At 35.8% G+C, this 24,000-nt stretch overlaps 2 protein-coding genes across 2 annotated transcripts; one reads left to right on the top strand and one right to left on the bottom strand.

The window, feature by feature from the left end:
• The first annotated feature begins 7,830 nt into the window (after window positions 1-7,830).
• LOC104249757 (tropinone reductase homolog At5g06060) lies at window positions 7,831-12,575 on the top strand. Its single transcript, XM_009806240.2, has 5 exons — window positions 7,831-8,156; window positions 9,012-9,219; window positions 10,168-10,384; window positions 10,481-10,587; window positions 12,115-12,575. Exons 1-5 carry the CDS (start codon window positions 7,831-7,833, stop codon window positions 12,301-12,303), a joined length of 1,047 nt encoding a protein of 348 aa, XP_009804542.1. The 3' UTR covers window positions 12,304-12,575.
• A 1,842-nt stretch (window positions 12,576-14,417) lies between these two features.
• LOC104249758 (methylsterol monooxygenase 2-2-like) lies at window positions 14,418-20,875 on the bottom strand. Its single transcript, XM_009806244.2, has 7 exons — window positions 20,724-20,875; window positions 18,396-18,533; window positions 17,970-18,115; window positions 17,351-17,470; window positions 17,046-17,258; window positions 16,877-16,957; window positions 14,418-14,709 (listed from the first exon to the last, which is right to left on the bottom strand). Exons 1-7 carry the CDS (start codon window positions 20,751-20,753, stop codon window positions 14,625-14,627), a joined length of 813 nt encoding a protein of 270 aa, XP_009804546.1. The 5' UTR covers window positions 20,754-20,875; the 3' UTR covers window positions 14,418-14,624.
• Window positions 20,876-24,000: the final 3,125 nt, after the last annotated feature.

The following is a 24,000-nucleotide window of genomic DNA, read 5'->3' as shown; positions in this document are numbered from 1 at the left end:
TTAGTTCGTGAAGACCAAGGTAAACAGTCTCCAATTTATTATGTTAGCAAATCATTATTAGATGCAGAGACGCGGTATCCTCAATTAGAAAAGCTTGCACTTGCACTAATCATGGCATCTAGAAAACTAACGCCTTATTTTCAATGCCACTCTATTTCCGTAGTAACTGCTTATCCATTGCGCAATATATTACATAAGCATGAGTTATCAGGTAAGTTAGCCAAATGGGCCATAGAAATAAGTGAATATGACATCATATATCAGCCCAGAACCGCAAATCTCAGGTGTTAGCAGATTATTTGGCTGATTTTAGCCAAAGGATGCAATTAGAAGCAGAAAAAGAATTACAGGTGTTCAACGGGTCTAATCTAGGAATTTGGACCTTATTTACTGATGGCTCATCTAATGTGAATGGGGCAGGTTTAGGAATTTTTTCGGTACCACCTACGGGTGAAACCATTCGACAAACCATAAAATATCATTCTATAACTAACAATGAGGCAGAGTATGAAACTTTGATTGCAGGTTTAGAACTGGCACGAGAACTCAGCATTAATTAGACTGTAATCAAAAGCGATTCACAGCTTGTAGTTAACCAAATGCCAGGGACTTATACAGCCAGGGAAGCATGAATGTAGCAGTACTTAGAGAAGGTACAGGATCTGATTAGGCAATTCCAAACCTGGAAAGTTACGCAGATACCAAGAGATGAAAATGTCAAGGCAGACACCCTAGCCAATCTCGCATCTGCGGCAGATGTGACGAGCAATGAAAATGCCTCCGTAATTCATTTGTTTCATTCAGTACTCAATCCAGACAAAAATGAGGTAAATTTTAATAATTTAACTTGAGATTGGAGGAACGAGATTGTTACTTTTTGCAGTATGGTACCGTTCCTGAAGACAAAAAAAAAAGCTCACGTGCTTCGAAAAAAGGCTGCTCGATATTGTTTAAAGTAAGGCAATCTTTATCAAAAAATGATCGGTGTACCCTTAGCAAGGTGCCTCGGGCCTTCTCAAACGGAATATGTAATGAGAGAGATACACGAGGGGCATTGTGGAAATCACACAAGAGGGCGATCACTGGTAAGAACCATGATTAGAACAGGCTATTATTGGCCTAAAAATGAAGAGGAAACGGAAAATTTCGTGGCTATGATAAATGCCAAAGATACGGTAATAACATGCATAGACCTATGGAGTTTCTACATCCGGTCATTGCACCGTGGCCTTTTATGAAATGGGGGATGGATATCGTGGGTCCACTTTCACAAGCAAAAGGAAAGGTAAAATTCTTGCTTGTACTCACTGACTACTTTACTAAATGGGTAGAAGCAGGAGTATTTAAACAGGTACGAGAAAAAAAAATCAGAGATTTTATTTGGTGAAACATCATATGTCGATTCAGTGTACCAAAGGAAATCGTGTGTGATAATGGCCAGCAATTTATAGGCGCACAAATCATAGAATTTTTTCAAAGTTGGCAGATAGGATTACCTCCACACCTTACCATCTGGTGGGTAATGGTCAAGCTGAATCAACAAATAAAGTCATTGTCAACAATTTGAAGAAACGATTGGAAGAATCAAAAGGCAATTGGTCAGAATTGCTACCCGGTGTTTTATGGGCGTACCACACGACAACAAAAACAAGTACGGGAGAAACACCAATATCATTAGTGTACGGAGCTGAAGCCTTAATTCCAGTTGAGATAGGGGAGCCAAGCATGAGGTATACGTAAGCGTCAGAAGAATCCAATGAAGAAGAAATGCGCATAAACCTTGATTTACTTGAAGGAAAAAGGGAAGCTACATTAATAAGAATAACAACACAAAAACAAGTCATGGAACGACACTAAAATAGGAAGGCACGTCTAAGATACTTCAAGATTGGGGACTTCGTACATAAGAAAGTTTTTCAATCCACAAAGGCAACTAATAAGGGCAAATTAAGTCCATCCTGGGAAGGACCTTACAAGATTCATGGTATCGCGGGAAAAGGAGCATACGAGTTGGAAACAATTGATGGCAAGATATTACCTTCACATTGGAAAGCCGTTCACTTGAAGAGATACTATTTCTAAGAAGTACCCACAGTCAGGTATCCTCATTTTAAAATTTTATTTTTGAATTGTTAAAATTTTACTAACGATTTTAGATGATAGGAAAAAAGCTAACCCATACTAAATGATGAATAACGACCTACAAGGCACGTGGAAAAATATAAATTTCCGTTCTAGGGTTACAACTATTCTGATAGAAAATCAAGCGGGTTAAGCAATCTTCATCTATAATCGCACCTCCGAGTCTCGTATGTTTTTTTCTTTTTAGGGAAAGGACCAAATGAGAGGAATAATCAAGTGCTCGAGACTTCATACTTCAAATCTCAAACACTTGGGGGACTATATAATATAAATAAGGCAAAGAATATTGGGAAATAATCAAAGTTCAAGCCTAAAAAGTTTATTCATTGAATGAGTCAAGTGCAGAGCAAAGTTATGAGCTGAAGCCAAAGAAAACCTTATTATAGTTAGGTTAAAGACAATGTACTGAAACGAGTTATAAATAAAAACCTTGTGTTTTATTGACTTTTTTGAAATCTGTTGTAAATAAAACAGTTACGAAAAAGTTATAAAAGTTATTTAAATACATGTAAGGTGTTATTTAAAACTTGACTAAGTTCAAATAAAAACTTGTCAAAGTTATTCCAAGAAACATGTGTATTCCTATTTCTTTTGTCGTACATTAACATCATTATGAAGTTGAGACGTCTTCTTCATTAAGTGTCGAATATAAAAGGGTCCTCTTTTATAAAATTCATAATTGATTTAAACATTCATGGAGTTAAAAAAGCATTTTGCAAAATAAAAGTGCAAACTACTGAATAAGTCCTTAAAATATAAAGGCAAGAATGAGCAAAATAAAAGTTCAAAAATAACTACGAAAACTTCTTAGTATTAAAAAGTTTAGACTAAATATGAACTTAGTCATAAACTAAGAGTTATTTATACAAAACGCCCCGAAAAAGATCTGGGGACTTGATGTTTTTAACAAACCCTCAAATAAGACTGAGGGTTGTAACCACATTCCACCAAAAAAGAAAAAGAAGTCACATATCATAGACTTGTCACTGAGGGGCTGAAGTAGGAACCGAAGAAGGATCACCAGCAGCAATAGACTCAAGTTGATTTGAAGGAGTTGTAACACTCACCGTACCCAAATCATCTTCAATATGTTCAGAAGTTTCAGCCACGGGAGAGGGAAAGTCTTGGCCTTGCTGAGTCTTTTTAATGGTTTCTTTAATTTTAGCTAACTCAGCTTCCAAGTTAAAGTTCTCTTGGCTAACTTTCACAATGGTATCATGGCGGGAATTCAAAAACGCCTAACTCACTTCAATTGCGGACTTGTACTCAAGAATCTCATAATCTTTCTCCCATTCAGCAATTTCATTTTTGAGCTTCTTATTCTCAGCCAAGGCAGAATCATAAGAAGTTTGAAGAGAAGCATGCAAGCTTTCTAAGGAACGAACCTTATCAGAAGATTCCCGGAGGTCTTCTTGAGTCTGGGTTAGAGTTTGCACGAGTTCATCGGCATACACTTCTTTCTCACTTGAGAAAGCCTTCAACTCTCTGATTTCTTCACTAGCCTTGGAGAGTTGCTCGGAAAAAAAAAGTTTCGAGAAGATTCTTGTCCTTACCGGCTTGATTTGAGGAAGCTCTTTGAACCGCCAATTCCGAAGTTAAACCCTCAACTGCTGCTCTAAGGTGCACTTGTTCTCTTCTAACACTTCTATGCCAATTTGAAGGCTTTCATATTGTTCTCTCAAGTTGTCTGCTTCAACTTGATACTCAAGCATTAATTGCTCCGTGTGAGAAACCCTCTTCATCATTGCTGTACCAACAAGGTTAATCTAAAAAGAGAAAAGAAGAAGAAGTAAGAACCTTAACAAAAGGGAATAACAAATCATTAAAAAAGAATACCTTTAATGATGATTGTATTATATTGTTCATCCAAGTTAAAGAGTTATGGCTCTCAAGCTTGGCTCTCTCGATTGGACCAATTAGTGGTTTCAACCACACGTCAGCCCCACCGGATTTTCTCAAAAGATTACCATCGGCAGGGACCTCGATGATAACCTGTTTCATGGCTCCACTCCCGCTTGAAGAACCAATCTCAATTTGTTGAACAGTTGTAGGAGGAACTATGAAAGGAGTCAAAACAACCTGGGGAGGAGTAACAATGGCAACAGTCACGACTGGCAAAGAAGGTACCACAGGAGCAGATATAGAAAAAGAAGCAAGGGGTGCTTCATTAGAAACTGGGCCTAAACTTTCATTACCAAAACCGCGGGCAAAAAGTTGTTCATCAAAATCATGAGCAGCAGCGGGAGTATCATCATTCGAAATCACCAACGAGGCTTCAACAAGCTCGATGGGAGGAATAGAACGAGGGGAGATGCTTCATCATCTGAAATAATTCGTCTTCTAGCCTGTGGCCTTTTAATTAAAGAACCCCCATCTTGTTCTTCTTCCTCTTCAGAGTCTTGATCAACAGTAGCTTTCCTTTTCGATGAAGAACCCAAAATTATCTCTTGGACCCTTTCCAAAGAAATTCTGGAAGCTACAACGGCCTCAACACTTATGCCTCGAATGGGAAATCCTGACAAAAAGAAGGATCAAAATAATTTTTGGAGGAAGTAATAAGTGAATTTATAAAAATAAAAAAAAACTCTTACCATGAGTTTTTACTTTCTAACCAAATCGATGAGAAAGATTTTTTCAAGACCTACTGTCCATTGGAGCAACATTCAATAGCTTCCTTACCCAACCACGGAAGTTGGAAATTTCATCAACAAATCTCATGGTTGCTGAAAAAGAAAAGGAAAATTAAAATGATGATCATCAAAATTGAGAAAAAGATACGAGAAAGCTATTGAAAGAAAACTCACGTGCAAAATTCCACTTCTCATGAAAGGGAACATTTTCATCACCCACTAAACCAACAGTGGGAGCAGCAACAAACCTGGCGTACCAGCCACAGTCTTTATCATCTTCTGGACTGACCAGAACTCTTTTGCTTCTTGCCACTAGAGTAAAGACTTCTTGGCAAAAGAGTTTGGGAGAATAGAGATGGACTAAATGAAAAAATGTAAAAGGTAGACCAGTCATGTTGGCCAAATGCCTCAAACAAGCAACAACCCTCCACACAATAGGGCCAATTTGTCCTAAACAGACGTCGAAAAAGTGACAAAATTCGAGGATAACAGGATCAATAGCAGGTTTGAAACCCAACGTGAAAGTATATGTATAAACAAAAGAAAACCCAGTTAAATAAGAGGTGATTCTTTGGTTCGCATTGGGGATTATAATGGGAAAGTCATGACTCCAATGGGAATCTCTGCGAACTATAGAAATCAAACCTTCAGTAATCTGAGTCGGGTAGATGTCAACACGATCTAATGAAGACAGTTGGTTTCTGATGGATTCTCTATCATTGTAGAAAGATAATTCTGCATGAACAATTTCATCCACTAAAGGTTCACGAAGAGGTTCAGTGAGTTCTTTAGTCCTAGATGAAGATCTTTGAGAAAGTGAACCCCTAGTTCTAGAAGGTGGAGTAAAACTCGATGAAGGAATAGAGGGGCCTCGTGATAAAGAAGACCCTAAACTACGAAACTTTCCTCCTCTTCTACTTCTAATAGGAGCAAGAGAAAGGTTGTCAACAATGGGGACTCTCTGAGGGTTAGGGTTTGAAGAAGACATAGTAGTACGAGGAAGAAGAAAATTAAAATTGAATACTCTAAACTTTTTGTGAAAAAAACAAAGGTAAAAAGTTATATTTATAGTCAGAAGCAACCGTCAAAGGAAAAGGCGTAATGATGGAAACATCATAATGAGAACTGTCGCTTCGTAATTGGTGAAGCCGTAAAAAAGCCTTAAAAGGCGCTGAAGGATTGTAGAGCCAACTAGGAGATGCCATGTGTCATGGACATTAAATGGAAGAGACAGATGAAATATCAGTTCCTGGGAAGAATTAATGGCGGCAAATATTCCCGCTTGAATGAGGTCCACTTCCCAAATATTCTATTGATGAATAAATGACAAGTGGGGGACTATCTGTATTGGGAAAATTAAGTTTATATATGGAATTCATTATAAGATGATACGTCATGACACATGGACCAGTCAAAGAAGGATAGATGATGAAGAGTAATCAAAGAGGCACGAGCTTCAACATACATGGGTAGATATTTAGGGAAAAAGCAAGGAGGATAGGCGCTCGAACCTCTTTAAGATGGAAGGGAATGAATCTGATAGTAAATAAGGTATAGATACGTACTATTGGGCATTAAATACGGAAAACGTTAAGGAATCTGTATTGAATCAAATGTGATTACTGATTGTAACGTTACATTAAATGTCATTAATCGACAATAATGGCTCAATTATGGTAGAAACGAAACGTATTGCCTAGCAATAGCTATAAAAGGAGAAGACTGATCATTTGTAAGGAAACGAAAATACTATTGGAATACATTGATTTGCTTTGCATTCGGTTATTATTTCTCAATTATTCCTATTTCTATTTGATTATCAGTAACCCGAGTTATTCTAATATAAGCTTTGACCGAAATCCTTATTTTTGGTTAAACAACATAGACTTGTGATACCATGTAACAATGTATATTTCACAAAGATCTGTTCACCGTACATGGAGAGATATTTATAGTATTTTATATGTTCATAAAAATGACTAAACTATCCTTAGGTTACAATATCTATTACACAATTTTCACCATTCCAGGTAATGGAGAAACCAACTACGATTATAGGGGAGTAATATTTTCATCCTTAACAAGAGGTCTCGAGTTCGAACTTTGGGTATAGAGTTCGTTAGAGAGTGTTTTATGTAGAATTTCCTGCACGAATTTAGATTTAGTCGAGCCTCAATACAGGTAGCGAACAAAAAGTGGAACACTAAAAAAGAATAATTGCATGGACTTCCCTTCATGCTTGGTTTTATCACAATAACCTCCCTTGTGATTTACAATATGAAGCCAAACGTCTCTAAAATTATCTATAAAAAAAAATTGCACTTAGGCAACAGTGAAAATCTTTAACTAATAGCCTCAAAGAAGGCTATTTGTGCAAATAACCCTTTATATCTAACAGAGAGGGTGTTTGCCTAAACTTATAAGTTGGTTAAACTAGCTTATAAGTATTTTTCGGCTTATCTACGCATTTGGTAAAGTTAAAAGTACTTATATAAGCCAAAAGTCATAAGCTAGACACCCCCAACTTATGAATTTTTAGCTTATAAGCACTTTTAGTTTGACCAAAGTTTTTACTATTTTATTTTATCCTTAAAATATTCCTTTCTAGAAAAAAACTCTTACATCAATACTCACTGCCTCAAGTATTTTATCCTATTTAAGTTTATATTTGACTGAGAAACTTTCGCCAATTTATTAATTATTATAACTTATAATTGTATATTTATCATAAAATAAATTATATTTATCATAAAAATTATCTTATCTAAGCACAGTTGTATTTAAAATAAAATAATAAATAAAATATTTTCTATTTGAATCGATCTAGAATCTAAAATTTTAAAGAAATTACGCCCTTATACTTGTAAACAGTTCTAAGGTTATTTAAGTCATTTTAACAGAAAAAGAGCTTATCGGCACTTTTTTATCAAATATTATATAGTAACTTATTATCAATTTAAACACTTATACCTAAACACATAACTACTTATTTATTAAATTACTTCCGCCACTTAAAAGTACTTTTAGCTGCTATGCTAATGCTTGTGAGCTACTTCAGATGAGCTTATCCAAAAAGGCTCCAAATTCCTCAATCCCTTGTCAGTTGTCTCTCTCTCCTATTTCTGTTTTCTTTGCAAAACAAAGGAAAACAAGACAAGGAGCGGAAATCCAAAAGAAAATGTCGGAACCCCTCTTCATTTCACACACCGTTGCTGCTTCACTCAAGCACAAACTTCAACTTCCAAAACCCAGAAACTATATAATAAACCCATGGATGAATTGCAGTTCAGTTCGACTCACAACTAAATGTTGTGGCAAAGTCAATAATAGATGGTCCCTTAATGGCATGAATGCTCTTGTCACTGTTGGCACTCGAGGCATTGGGTACTTTTTCATTTGCTAGTTCATGATTCATGTTCTGTTTCATTGTATATGACACTATGATTATTCCGGAGTCAACCAGTTTTTAGTTGACTTTAATTTCTTAAGGATTTATAAATGAACTGCAATTTCATGCTGTAGAATGTTTACTGCCTTAATTTTTTTCTTAATTATTCAACCTACTATGGGTAGTTAACTTTAATTACTTATAAGTGTTATAAAATCTTTTTACACGGTAAGGGGTCGTTTGGTTACTGGGATTAGGATAATAATCCCCATATAAAATCTGGGATTACAATTTTCATTTACCCATGTGTGGTTATTGGTATTAGCTAAAATCGGTATACTAAAATCTTGGTGTTATCTATGCCATACTGAATGTGGGATTATAATCCCAGTATTGTAATCCGCGGATATCCTTTTCCGAAACAAACGATCCCTAAGGGTACTAGTTGTTAGAAAATTTAGTATAAGAAATGTGGTTTTCCGGATGATTTTGTAAACAGTATTCTTTGTGGAAATAACAAATGTAGCCATTGGCACATTCACACAGTCACAAACCCAATTACGATTTTACTGTAAAAATTTCGATTAAGAGTAGTGTATGTGTAGTTTTTAAATATATAGGTTATATGTCAAGAAGATTAAGCACATGAAACATTTACGATTTCAAGCCAAAAATTAGGTTCTTTGGTCTTGTACTCTGTATCATCATTCTTTTTTAGACGGAAGAAATAACTACTACAGCCGCTGGCACATGTTCAATCACAAAATCCAGTAATTTGTATGTTGTTTTCTTGATTACTCATATTTAATTGAGTATTTGCATTCTGTCGATGTGAATTGTTCTACAATTAGGCATGCAATTGTGGAGGAATTGTGTGGATTAGGAGCTACTGTGCATACGTGTGCACGGAATGAAGATGAGCTTGGGACATGTTTGAGGAGCTGGAAAGATGAGGGCTTTGCAGTGTCTGGCTCCTTATGTGATGTGTCTTCTCAAGTTGATCGCCAGAAGTTAATGGAAGTTGTTTCTTCTACATTCGACGGGAGGCTCAATATTCTTGTAGGTGTCTCATTCACTTAAGCACTTACTAGTAGCATTATATCTCAATGATATTTGTATGTAGCAACATTGTTAACCTTCATTCCGCAGTTAATCAGCAATTGGCAAATAGCACATTACAACGAAAGGCAAAATCTACAAAGCTATTACCAAAGTTGTAATGTGTTACCAGAAAAGAATGAAAAGAGAAAGTAGATCCAATTGGAACTGAAGGGTTTTTCTTTTTTAAGCTGAAAAATTAGAGCAGGGTTAGATATAAACAATACGTTCATCGGATATCAGTCTGCAATGGTTTGGAGAGTTAGGTAATGGAGATTAAATTGGAGTAAAGGCTGCCAAGGATCTTGAAAGAGTAGAAATAATTTGTCTTAAAAGATTGATAAAGATGATTCTGCCTCCCATTTGTTATCTCTATCTCTTGTCATTTGTCAACATCTCTGTCAACAATTTTAAGAAAGTATCAGAAAACAGGTCGAGCAATCTGACTCAAAATCGTCTTGTTTCATATGATGTTTCTGGGAAGCTTTCCATCTATTTGAGCCAATTAAGAAGCTCTGGTTGTTGTTATTCTCTATGCTCCTCTCGTCACTCCTAAATTCTACCTCTTATTTACTGCTTTCTGTGTTAGGTTATGTATAACTATTTCCTTGTAGAGAATAATTGGTAAAAGTAGCATTTATCCAGTTGCATATAAGTAACAACTAAAGAGTAGGAGACTGGAATTTGAATCATTGTTGGGTAATAGATACATTGCATCATGTATGTCTTTGCTCCTCAACTTATACATGTTGTCTGATATCCTAATTCTTCTTGATAATTGACCTGGCATCTCTGTTGGCAGTTGACGCAACTATCTTTGAACTTATTTTCATCTAGCTTTGTTGGAGCACTTGCATGCATTAATAGATGAACTAATAAGTCAATTGGCTTTGATTCATTCCTCAGTAGATAAACAACGTGGGGACCAATATTCGCAAAGCTATGGTGGATTTTACAGCTGAAGAGTTTTCCACTCTCATGGGAACAAATTTTGAATCTGTCTTCCATCTGTCTCAGTTGGCTTATCCCCTTCTGAAAGAATCTGGAGCTGGAAGTGTTGTGTTCACTTCTTCTGTCTCAGGTTTTATCTCATTGAAATCTATGTCTGTACAAGGAGCAACAAAAGGTAAGACCTTCCTTCCCATTTATTTACAACATTTGGGTTGATAGAGAGTATGACGGTGAAATGCCATCATCTTTTCCACTTGACTTCTTTCTGTAGGAGCAATTAATCAACTTACAAAATATTTGGCATGTGAGTGGGCTAAAGACAACATCAGGAGTAATGCTGTTGCACCTTGGTACATCAAAACATCCATGGTGGAACAAGTAAATATGAACTTTCTTCTTTTCAGTAGTCCTATTACAAATGGTGTTGTTTTTTATGAACTGCGTCCTTTTGATATCCTCTGAGGTAGTCTTTGGTCTCAAATACACGTATCCCAATTTTTCTAGCATACCAGTATCATGTATTTGACTTTCAATTCTTAAGATTAGCATAATCAGAGGGTTACATGACACTTTTATCATTTTTATTGAGGTTCAGATTCAATAGTATCTATGTCCTACATGTATCCCGATGCTTATGCGTTTTCATGCTATAACAAAACTGAACACCAAAAGAGTGGGTTCTTGGGGGGCGAACAAGAGGTCAACTAAGGTTGAGAAGTTCAAGTGCTATATTATAAGGATTCTATATTATAAGGATCATAGAATCTTCTAAAGCAACAGAGTCATTGGGTAAACTGGCCACAGGTCATGATTGTTTGAGCTTCTAGAAGACAAAGGGAAATTACTGGTGTTTCATGAAAAGTCAATGTGAGTATTGCAGCACAATGCCCACCTTGGTCCTTCATTCCCTTTGTTCCTGGAGAAAAGAAACGTTAGTATCAGAAGGGAAATGCTCATGATCAACAGAGTTCAGACCTGACAAGAGATGTCCAGTCTGGATTGCTTTCACATTGTGATAGCCTCGCGCCTTTGTAATCACTGTTGCCCATTTTTGCTATCGCAATTCTTTTGAACCAGAAAATCAAGTGTCAAATCCTGGTATAGACAGCTGAAGGGAGAGGTGCAGTGATCCACGAAATCGGAACTCTAAATCCTCAAACTATGCTTCTGCCAATACAGATCAAAAGTGCCACCCGCCCATTGCTCAGATGAGAGTAAATTAATAGTAGCAAGAGGAGAGTTTGTGTACTATGAAAAACGAGTTGGCAAGAAGAAGTTGAGCTAAGCGAGAGAGCAGCACTGGCGAGTTTGTTCAAATTCGATTGCCATTCCAATAAAAAATTTTGAGGAAGAAGTGGAAAAAAAAAGTAAAAAAAAAAAGAGAGTAGCCATGTGGAGGTCGAGAAGAGGTCTCGAGCAGCCTAAGCCTGCAACCTGCGCCTATGTGCACTTTACGGCACACATTTTGTGCCATGCATCAACTACTCGTTTGTGGTGGTGGGTATACTCACATGTTATATAACTATTTTGTTGAAATGTTACTTTATAGTTTATACATACATACATATAGTGTGAGCCAAATGCAGCATTGTAAGAGTAGATGTAAGGAAATCGGATGTAAGGGCAGTTCATAAAGCTCAGGGTAAATACAAGAATGATGGCTCTTTTCCAGGCCCCCAGATTGGGAACAACTTATTTGGTGCTTTCTTTATGCTGATCCTCACGTTAGCAATCATCTATGAAAAAGCCATTCCGTTAACGTCATTGTATTGTCAAATTGCTAGCTGCATCAAATGTTCATTTTCTCTGTTTCAGGACGTCAACCAAACAGCAATTCATGTTTGAGTTTCTGTTTTTTCAATTGTTTGTTAATACTTAAATAACTGATGCCCTTTTCATGTTCAGGTGCTGAGTAACAAAGAGTATTTGCAAGAAGTATATGACCGGACTCCACTTGGGCGTCTGGGAGAACCATCCGAGGTTTCATCTCTTGTGGGATTCCTTTGTCTTCCTGCATCTTCGTACATCACTGGCCAGATAATCTGTGTTGACGGTGGAATGTCTGTAAATGGCTTTTACCCTCACCATGGCTAGAGGAATAGAGCCTCTAGGTATGTAGTATCACAACATTTCATAGGAAAATTTTGTCCAAATGCATTAAATGCATCGTTGGCTGGACCTTCCATTGTGTTGGAAAAAGTTTTTTTGGAAGATCAATTTTTGACTGTTGGCTCATTGACTAGTGGTAGCTTAGGAATTAAATTACTATTTAGGTAATCTTAACCTTAGTGCTCGTTCATTTTGGCAATATGAGCATTCAAACCAACTGGTTGAGCAGGCTAAAAGTACTATATCATTTCGTCCCATTTTTCCAATGCAGTGCTGGTTCTGCTATTTTAACTAGATTTCTTCATGTAAAAAGTATAATCTTGGCATTCATTTTTACACTGGTGCCATATATTAAGCCCTGCTTGCATCTCTTCAAACTCACTAGTGCAGTATATGCAACATTTCTGCAGCTTTCCTGTGCAACAGGTTTCTGAAATTGAACCATCATATCTGCCTTGTTGAGCCCTTTCTTTTGTGTTTTGATTATGTTGGAAACTCTCTTCCTTATGATGATCACTCATGGTGCCGTCTTCTCTGGCTTGATATCTTCATCCATTAACTAGACCAAGTCTTTTCCCACATAATGCTCCATGTTAAAATACCAACCTGCAGTTAGTTTGGCTAAAATGCATTTGAGTTGAGTTATCAAATGCGCACACAACATCAACAACCCCCCTCTATCCAAAGGGGCGGAAGAAGGGGGTTCGTGGTGTGTAGGGTTTTCCAAGAGTGTGTGTAGTATGTTAAACATTCTTGAGTTGAAAGAATTGAACTTCCAAGTTACCTGATAATGTGATCCAGATCTCTGTATCTTCAATAACTGACCAATGCATATTGAATTTCTCCAATATTATGTTTGATTAGCTTCAGATTGCAAGAGGTCAAATTATGTTGTCTGACAAAAAAAAATTATTTCGAAGTTGGTATGGATTTACAGCAATGTGAAGTATTGAAATTTGGTCACTTGATTGTCCAAATTTTCTACCTCTCCCCTGTCCCTTCTTGTCTTTGTTAGTGGAGAAAATAATCGAACTTTCATTCAATAGTATATGCCTCGTGCTTAGTGGTGGCAAAATGGTTCAAAGAAAAACAAGTCAGATATGGATAAGAACCATATTATCCATTTAGAAAATGGATAATCAATAGGTAACCAATGGATATTACTTTTACATTTGTAAAGCCTCAAATTGGGAGTTCCTCAAGTTAGGGAGACTAACAATTCTCTCAAAAGTGATCATATGCAAGAAGTCATGGATAATATGGTTACTCATATTATCCGCCGGTTAACCCGTTTTTTATCCGTATTAAATATGAGTCGGATTGGATAATTTAGCCGTTTTTCATTACCCGTTTCGACCCGAACCATATCCAACCCGACCCGTCCGTTTTCCACTCCTACTCGTGCTACAAACTTATGCTAAATAATCAAGGTCTATTAGAAACATGGAAATCTACTTATGAAGCAATGTTTCAATGTAAAGGTAACTACATATAGCAGCGGACCTCAAACATGTCTTACAAGTTTTTTACGCTCTCTATCTCAATTTATGTAACGTTCTTAGCGAAAATGTAGTTTACATATACGATGACATTTGCACAACCATAAAAGCATGCCATTAAGGGCAATTTTTTTTTTTAATTTAAATTGTTCCTACTCTAGAAATGTAACATTTTCTTAAACAAACTAAAAAGAAAAAAAATACACAAATTAAGCATACTCAATTAAAAATACTTTGTTTAGACAACTCCAAGGGATAGGCTATTTATGGACTCAAGAAACTATTTTGAAGTCCAAAATTAGTATTTAATTGGTACTAGTGACAGGGTTCAACTATTAGCAGCACAAGAAACAATCTATCTTGTTTTATAATCATTCAGTTTTCGAAACACACTAACCCCCCACTAATATTAAAGTTGTGTAGGGTCTAGGAGAAGTGCTTTCTATCAAGATTTTTTCCATTCCCATGGCTCGAATCCGCGACCACTGGGTTAAGGGTAGAGAATCTCATCCATCTCACCACAACTCTTGGTGGCGCATAAGAAACACTCGAAAGAATGGAACTTACAATCATATAAGAGCAAAAAGATGGGAGTGCAGATTTGCAGGGAGAAAAAGTTTTCCAGCACAATCTTCTAATTGATCCACCTTAACATAAAAATGTTTCTCTTAAAACCACAGACGAATACAACAAGCGCACAAGATGACTAGTTACAACAATTTGACCCTTGGCCTATATACTATTTCTACCGGAAACCCGTAATGTGATGCCCAAGAAGGCATAGTTTTATTCCCTTTCCCATCTTCTTCACATTTCTTTGCCCACAGCTTCGAAACGTTCATTTTCCTTCAGGGACTTCAATTTTCTGTAACCTTTGTCAGTACCAAATATCCTAACAAAACAGAGAGAGGGATCCTTCAGATCACGAATTCTACAAAGATCTCTTATTTCTATTGTTCTGGCAACAAAAGTAATAAGACATTAGCAAAGACAACACTGAGAGACAGAGGTAGTCAACACAAACACAATGTGGTGGACATATGAAATCGCTGTCTCTGTCGAACTACAAAGAGAAATCATACAGAAAATACACATTTTTATCAAGCATACACATGCAGTATTTAGCTTCTGTAACCTCCCATGCACACAGGAATAGAGCCACATACCATAATAGGCTATTTAAGTTTTAGAAAGAACTGCCAATGAAATCAAATTTTACTCTCATATTAAAGGAGTTCTCTGGAAACCTTGTCTTAAGATTAGCACAAGTGGAAAAGAGGAACTTGAAATGCCACAACCAGATTACTCAGCGGTTTCAGCTTACCACATATTAGAGATCCATCACCAAGAAACTTTAACACATGAAGAGAAAGTAGTAACACAATAAACAGCTTAACGAAGTTTTTGTCAGAGAAAAATGGCTGAAACTCCCCAAATTGCATTGATCCTTGTGAGGTGCACGAGTGAAAAATCTATTTTTTTTACAATGATACAATGAACTCTATATATAATATATATTCTACTCCTACTAGGCTACTACATATGGGACTAGGACATATTCTACTCCTACTACATATTGGGCTAGGACTATTTACACATAACTATCTAACAATCCTCAAAGCTTCCTCCCAAATTCGTGTTAGCATTTTCTATCAAACTAATAAGTGCATCTATGATACTTCCTATTATGCCTGGTGAGACATTTCTCTAAGCATTATGCTCATATAATCATGTTGTTTAGTTTGTTTCAGTTATTGTATTCTCTTGTTATTACTAATTTGGTGCTACTTACTCTGTCCCCTCCCCCCCCCCCCCATTTCTTTCTTTTCTTCTTCTTTCTCTCCCTCCGCTTCTTCTTATTCTCCTCCTCCCTACTTTTTTGAGCCGAGGGTCTATTGGAAACAACCTCTACCTTCACTAGGTAGGGGTAAGGCCCGCGTACACACTAGCCTCCCCAGACCACAAGTATGGAAATATAGTGGTTATGTTGTTGTTGTTGTTCTGGATTTCACAAAACCACATACAAGAGATTTACATTGTGTTGGGAATGCAAAATGCATAAACACAAAAGTGCTAAGAACTTCACCACTGACAAGCATGAGTAGATTACTTTCAGAGATGTACTCAACTTTTTCTGAAGTTACAACATATTTGCTCATTGTGCCCACAATTACTATTTAAAATGTAACTTCCTCTCTTTTCTCCAAGTTGTGAATATACCAATTTTACAGATTTTAATATTCAATGTATTTTAATCTATCCAGTTTACATTAACAACTCCTGGCTAGCTGGTTCTAAATTTTTCTAAAAATAAAAAAAGTAAAAAATAACTATCCAATATCAGGCATCGCCTTTGCATCAGGGGGAAAACAAGTTCCCTGTGCTATTGTTTAAAATAAGGTTGTAGTAATAGAGGAAGATGGAATGAAGCCCATCATGGAATTAATACTGAATTAGTTTACAATGCACTAAGCCACTAAACCAACAGAAACTATGGCACAAACCTTACCAGGTTGACTACAAACACAACTTTCACTATTAGCTCATAGTATCTGCCTATTCCCATACAAATGTTGTCTGTAGTAATCTGTACTTTATCCTACAACTAAAAGATACTAAGGAACTAATAATGTTTTAGATACTCTTCATAGTACATTAGTTCATGTTTATGGGTCGACTGGGCTCCTTATGTTACTTCATAAAACTTCATGGCCTTCTCTAAAGGGCTTACTGCCCCATCCATTGCAGCTTAGCTTGCATAAACGATAACCAGCCCTATAGAATTACATAGAGAATCTTAACCTTTTTCAATTGTTTGACAATTTGTTGTTTTCTATTGTCATATTTTATATATTTTTTTTTCTTTCGGGTGGGGGTTTTTTTTTGGGGGGGGGGGGGGGGGTTGTTTGTTGGACGAAAGGAAAGTTAAGCACAACTCTTTCAGATAAGAGTCACATGTATTCATATACTGAACCAATTTACTACAGAACTTGACATTTTTCTGTTAGTTAAATTACACTAGGGTATTAATGTTTAAAGCAATGCGCGGTAAGTGTTACCAGTCCATGTATACAAATGTTGACGAGTAGTTGCCGGACTTCGTGTAGAGCAGTCGATGATGATAATCATGAAAATCAGCCCTGGGAAGAATAATAGCAATTTCAGGAATCTGGAAAACAGATAAATACAAATGGGTGATTTCTAACAGTAATAAAGTAATGTACAGACCCCCCATATAGTGGCAAGAAGTTTGACGGGCTCCAAGGGAAATGGTACCCGGAATGTGCCTCAACTGTCTCAAGGACTCTAAGTGAGACCCAGAGATATAATGTTATCAAATGGGGGCCCGTGATTGCAGGACCAATTATTGTAGCAAATCCAAGGAAGAGAATTTCAGCAGGGTGAGCATACTCAGAAGTCAACCCAAATGGTGTTGCGTACCTGTGGTGTAAACAAGCAGACGCTCTGACTGCATGGTGAAAAAAAAATAGAAACCCAAGTATTAAGCAGAAAACATAATGTTGTTCACATACTCATGATGGACACTGTGGACATGCTTGTAGAGCCATTTCGTATGTAAAATCCTGTGTCCCCAATAAAACACAAAATCCTCCAAGATGAAATAGAATATTATTTGTGTTGAAATCACTTTCCTGCACAAGCAAAATATTTGCAATTTACTCTAATGAATAAACAAGAACAGAAAATCACTGCCACACCTACTAAAAAATTATACAACAATTACGCCTCAATTCCAAGCTAGTTGGAGTTGGCTACATGATTCCTCATTATCCCAAAAATAAAACGAAGTCTCATTATCCATGTTGTTCCAGTTAGGCCCATCCTTATCAATGTCGTCTACAGTTTTACTAACATATAAATCTCTAACAACATTATAAATCCCCTAACAGACATTGTACTTGAGTAAGTTTACCAACATAACCAAATCTTAACCCCTCACTATCTTTTCTTTCTCTGTTATATCATATTTTTTGCTAAGTTTGCCTGAATTCTAAAACCAAAAATAAAAAGAAATAAATAGCAAAACCAAAGAAAGGAAGATTAGAAGACCAAAAAAAAAGAAAAGAAAATACAACGATTATGTGTTGCCATCACATCACTATAGCTTGGCATATGAAAAATCGAAATTACCAGGACGGCAGTGGAAGACTACTTCGCGTCCCCATGAATTTAAAGACAGGATATGATCCAAGCAGGATTGGGAGATTAACACAAAGATGATACATCAGCAGACGAGTGATACATTTCTCCTGAGCTTCCGGGCTGTTATTCTTCTTCTGCACCAAAAGAGGTCAAGAATGCAAAAATATGAAAGTTCATCCGAATAACGACAGAATGAACTACTACGAAAGAAAAACATCATAACCAGATTTTATCAAAGTACTTGTGCCAAACACGAATGCTTTTGCAATATTTTCACAAAGCTTTTTCCAGAAAATGTTTTCCGAATGCAAACCAAAATAGAATTCGAGCACCAGTCTTAAGTTGAATATAATTACAGTTTGGGAATGTTTAATCAAGAAACATCATTCCATTAGAAGAGTCAAAAAGTAATACCTGAATTTTGTACTTTCCAAACCACCCTGCTCTTTCAAAAAGAATGAACGGGAGTCCAGACAAGAAGAAGACACTCTCATGAAGAACAAACCCACCAAGACAAGTCAATTGGAAATCGCTGAAATTTGAAATGAGATACTGAAAAAGAAAGAATAAATCAAAAGTCTATTAAACAGGTAACTAGTACCTCATTACTCTAAATAAGAATGAGTGCACTGGTAGGACTAGTCAGTCCACATAACCGAATAGACTTTTAATTGGAAGCAGACGAGAGCCAGATTGCAAACTTGATTGAGAACAAAGAAAAATAAGTTCACATTAAGAATGTGTTTTGTCATGTTAGGCTACGTTAGTCTCAAACATTTTACCATGGAGAAGTGGTGAATGCTAACAAGCTTGAAATATTGCAGCGTAACGAGCCATGGCTTCACCCCTGCTTTTTCTTTTTTCGTGCACTTCGAACCAGCATTTTTTAGAAAAAATTCATTGAGCATGAGATTTGAGATTGAACCGCTCTCTTTCTCTCTCTCTCTCTCTCTCAAGGCAGCTCATGATGGGGTTTGAACCCCAAAGATGGAATCAACCTCAAATTTTGGGACTAGCAAACTAAGACATCAGTCCAAAGTTTCTGTGAAAAGATTGATTTGGACTTCCCTGAGTGCAAAATGCATGTCAAAAACTTCCAAACCTGAGATGGCTACGTTGTTTCCAATTTCCTAAGTTATTTTTCAATCAAGGGCGGATATACCTTTTCCCAAGCGGTGTCTTAGGACACACCTCTTCGTCAACATTTTTTACTAGATGTGTGTATAGATAATAAGCAAAATGAAAATATTGGATATAAATATTAAAAAAATGGCACCACTTGTCATTATACTAATTTATTCATTTGTTCAATTCTTCAAATACTAACATTGCTTATGAAAAATCTTGCATACACTGCTGGTTTCAATAATACCATGCTAACAAACTTAATAAGCATCGGATAACTTCATGCTCTTACTCCCTATCCATCTCTAATTTCCATGCTTGCTGCCACAACAGAATTCTAAAAGTCCAACCAGCTTTTGCTCCCACTCCTAATCTTGTTTCCAAACCCACAACAACAACAAAAAAAAAAAAAAAAAACCTAGTGGAATCCCACAAGTGGGGTCTAGGGAGAGTAATGCGTCAGACATTACCTTCAAACTCACTATGACTACATAATTACAAACTTATCAACATTTGAGCTCCACCTACTTCAAACTTGGCCGCTAACTCTCATGTGTGATATATAAAAAATTATCAGAAAAAATATTTTGCAAAAATGACTTATTTTTTGAAAAAAATTTATCAGATTTTTTAACATAATTTTCAATATTTAATAAATGTTTTTTTAAAAGTGTTTTTTGCATTTGGTTGGATATTAGAAAATATTTTCCAGAAAAAAAAATTGTTCAATATTGACAAAAATGTTACAAAAATCGGATAGTGGTTTTTGAATAATAAAATTTAGTACTAATAAAGATTGACAATATCATCAAAGTGTATGTTGAAATGACTTCTGTATAAAAGTGAGGGAAGTTATTTTCCCTTTCGGTGGAAATATTTTCCTTGAAAAAATATATTCCAACAATCATACACCAAAAAATGACTAATTTTCTAAAAACATTTCCCAGAAAATATTTTCATTATGCCAAAGCCCAAACACACCTGATCAGTAACTTCAGAAAACAACAGAATAAACAGAATTTCCACGGCATATCAAATTTTAGTTATTTACTTCAATAATCAGCTCCAGTAGGACAGTAGATCAATCAATTAACTACATCAATTTTTTTCCTTTTTTGATGATGGTGGTGTCCAACCACCTTGCACGAACCTCGACTGATTCCATCTGGAACCTACTATCTCTCACCAGCACTAATTCCATCAACTACTTCACAAACTTGATGTCGGCTATATGAAACAGAGAGTCCCATAACTTAACAATCACATAATGCATGGAGCAATGAAATTATCAAAATGCCACAAATTCATATTCCAGTCAAAGTCAAAGTCAAACACATTTGTTCATTATTACTACTGCTACTACACATGAATGCTAAATGCTAATGATACAAACAAACAATCAATGTTGCGCCCATTCTGCTCATAAATGTACTGTTCCTCATGCATCTAACCAAATATAACAGCCGCATTGGGCGAAAACGCAGAATGTAGTTCTAGAACAAATTCGAACCTTCTAGAAGGTAAAAAAAAGGAACAAATTCGAAGCTTCTGGAATATTAAGAGAAAAAAAAAGGATAATCAGGTGAAAATTGATGTAAAAAGAAAAGAGAAGAGTACCGTCCAAGCAGATTCAATGATGGAAGCCATTGTTGAAACAGATTCGATCTATTTGGTATTTAGTGGCATTAATAAATAGAGGGAGAGAAAGTAGCAACTGGAAAATTGAAGAGAGTGGACCGCTATAGTTTAACGGGTAGGTGTCTAGTGACTATCAAATTTAATTAATAATATATATATATATATATATTTTGTAAGTAATTGATATTTCCATTTTAATTTGTAACTGTTAAAATTGAAATAGTAAGTAATTTGATGTAAAACAGTATAAATATTTTGTGTCTTTTACATGTCTTGGAAAAGCACCAAGGAGAGAGACGGTTTCATTAAGATGTGAGAGGTGCAGTAGAGACAAAAACGATGAAATGTACAAGTGGGAAATAGTAGATTTTTTTGTTAAATAATTGAGATGTGTGTATAGTGGTCTGAATTTAAAAGAATGATTTTACGTGTTAATAATTGACTTCTGTTATGAAATAAAAGCAATTTAGTAAAACATGAACAAGAAATAAAGACAATTTAGTAAAACATGAACAAGAAATAGAGATAGAGAGAAAGGAAGAGATTTTCTTCTTAAATTGTGTGTATTTTCCTATCTATTATAATGCCTTTATATAAGCATGAAAAGTGAAGAAAATATGTCATGGAATATGTCATTGAACATAGAAAATATGTCATTAACCATTTGAGAGAAAGACCATAGAGGAAGAGTAGACATCCACCATATTTTGATTTTTATCATAACACTCCCCCTTGGATGTCCATAAATAATGTGTCTCGTTAAAACCTTATTAGAAAAAAAAACTTATGGGGAAAAAAATCCTAATGAAGGAAAAAGAGTACACATATTTAGAAATACGCCTTTTGGTTGCCTCGTTAAAAACCTTGCAAGGAAAACCCAATGGGACAAACCTTGTAAGGGAAAAAGAGTACAACGCGTATTAACTCCCCCTGATGAGATCATCAGTCACATCGTTGAGCCTTCGTATCCCAATCTTGTACACTAGTTTCTTGAAGGTTGATGCCGGTAGATATTTGGTGAAAAAATCAGTCATATTATCACTTGAACGAATCCGTTGCAAATTAATATCACCATTCTTTTGAAGATCATGTGTGAATAATAATTTAGGTAAAATGTGTTTTGTCCTAGCTCCTTTATGAATCCTCCCTTTAATTGGGCTATGCATGTTGTATTTTCTTCATACAAAACTGTGGGTAGTTTATCACACTTCAAACCACATTTGTCTCGAATAAGATATATAGTAGACCTCAACCATACACATTCTCGACTTGCTTCATGAATAGCAATTATCTCAGCATGATTAGAAGAAGTAGCCACGATTGATTGCTTAGTCGATCGCCAAGATATGATAGTGCCACACATGTAAACACATAACATGTTTGAGATCAAGCCTTATGTGTGTCAAATAAATACTCCACATCGACATAACCAACAAGATCGGTATTGCAATCATTGCCATAAAATAAGCCCACACTGGTAATCCCCCTTAGATAACGCAATATGTGCTTGATTTCATTCCAATTTCTCCTTGAGCGGAGCTATATCTTGCTAAGACATTAACTGAAAAAGTTATGTCATGTCTTGTAGTGTTAGAAAGATATATTAGCGCACCAATTGCATTAAGATATGGTACTTTAGGACCAAGAAGCTCTTCATTATTTTCATGAGGTCGGAGTGGATCTTTATTTATATCGAGTAATCTCACAACCATCGGGGTACTTAATGGATGTGCTTTATCCACATAGAAGCTCTTTAAAATCTTTTTAGTGTATGCTGATTGAAGGACAAAAATTCTATATTTCATATATTCAATTTGTAGACCAAGATAAATTTTTGTCTTTCCAAGATCTTTCATTTCAAATTCTTTCTTTAAATAGTCTACTGCTTTAGGAAGCTCTCCGGGAGTTCTAATGATATTTGAATCATCAACATATATGGAGATTATAACAAATTCAAATCCATATCCTTTTATAAGGACACAAGGGCAAATTGAATTATTCTTATACCCTTCTTTCAACAAGTACTCTCTCGGGCGATTATACCACATGCGCCCTGATTGTTTCAATCCGTATAAGGATTTTTGAAGCTTTATTTAATAAATTTCTTGGAAACCTTAATATGCTCCAAGACAATTTAAATCTTTCAATGATATCCACTATACGCATATCAAGTTTTTCATATATTGCCAGATTAAAACCTGAAGTGACTATATCCACTATAAGAGAACATGTCTCCATATAATCAATGTGAGGATATTTACTAATTTTCTTGTGCCACAAGTCGTCTTTATGTCTATCGACTTGAACCTTTCGCACAAGAACACATTTATACCTCAATTGACTTTATACTTTCAGGTGTTGGACTATCCGTCCAACTTCACATTTTTCAAGTGAAGTCAATTTCATTGCGTATTTTTTATTTGGCCAATCTTTTATCCGTCCAAATTTCATGACAGATTTGATCTCAAGATCCTCGTCAATATTAATCATATTGAGCGCTACATTATATTAACAATATCGTCGACAATCATTTTATGTCGGTTCCATTATTACCCAATAAAGACATAACTTATTGAGATCTCTTTATTTCATTATTTTCAGGTACCTGAGCCTCTCCCATGAGGTCTTATGAAGTGTTATGTCGTGGTACTCTTCTAGGGAAATTGTCGCCTTATTATGACCATTTTGAATATTTTCCCCTCTCCTTCTTCAAGGAGTTTTATCTTTGGAACCGATTGGTCTGTTACACTTTATGTGTGCCATATACTCTGTCCCTCATGGACTTTATTCTATTTGGAGCATTAGCAGCTGAAATATGACATTTAGCTTTAGGTCAGCAAATGCGTCTGGCAATAATTTGTAAATGAATATCACTTGAACTTCAAGTTTATATTTTCTTGTACGAGGATCTATATGTATTCATAATAATTCATTTCACGTATCACTTTCTCAGCTGCCCATTTTCTCCCCCTAATGTTGGGATCACCAACACATTTCCCAACCATCTTTGGGAACTCATCTTTGTGCATTTTGGTGGCATAATTAAATCATATAGCACATCCATATTTCTATATAGAAATTATTTGGTTCCTGACCCTGAACCGATTGTGATAGAGAGAAATTTTTATAACTTGGCTAGATGCGTACAAGTGCTGCTGCATATTAAATAATAAATCTCATACCAAATTTTGTTTTTGGGAGTTTTGTTCTCATAACCAATGATTTAGCTATAATTGGAGGCATATAATTTCTGCTA

This window comes from Nicotiana sylvestris, chromosome 2 (assembly GCF_000393655.2).
Source record: "Nicotiana sylvestris chromosome 2, ASM39365v2, whole genome shotgun sequence".
Taxonomy (NCBI): domain Eukaryota; kingdom Viridiplantae; phylum Streptophyta; class Magnoliopsida; order Solanales; family Solanaceae; genus Nicotiana; species Nicotiana sylvestris.
This window is presented reverse-complemented; position numbering and strand designations above follow the sequence as displayed.

What these genes read in the sequence shown, in the direction of transcription:
- LOC104249757 (XM_009806240.2), top strand. Translation starts at nt 7,831, where the DNA reads ATGAGCTTATCCAAAAAGGCTCCAAATTCCTCAATCCCTTGTCAGTTG. An exon ending in GTTGGCACTCGAGGCATTGG is followed by an intron (nt 8,157 to 9,011) that starts GTACTTTTTCAT and finishes TTCTACAATTAG; the next exon opens with GCATGCAATTGTGGAGGAAT. An exon ending in AAACATCCATGGTGGAACAA is followed by an intron (nt 10,588 to 12,114) that starts GTAAATATGAAC and finishes TTTCATGTTCAG; the next exon opens with GTGCTGAGTAACAAAGAGTA.
- LOC104249758 (XM_009806244.2), bottom strand. Translation starts at nt 20,753, where the DNA reads ATGGCTTCCATCATTGAATCTGCTTGGACG. An exon ending in AGTCTTCCACTGCCGTCCTG is followed by an intron (nt 17,471 to 17,969) that starts GTAATTTCGATT and finishes TTGCTTGTGCAG; the next exon opens with GAAAGTGATTTCAACACAAA. An exon ending in ACATTTGTATACATGGACTG is followed by an intron (nt 14,710 to 16,876) that starts GTAACACTTACC and finishes CTGTTTTGTTAG; the next exon opens with GATATTTGGTACTGACAAAG.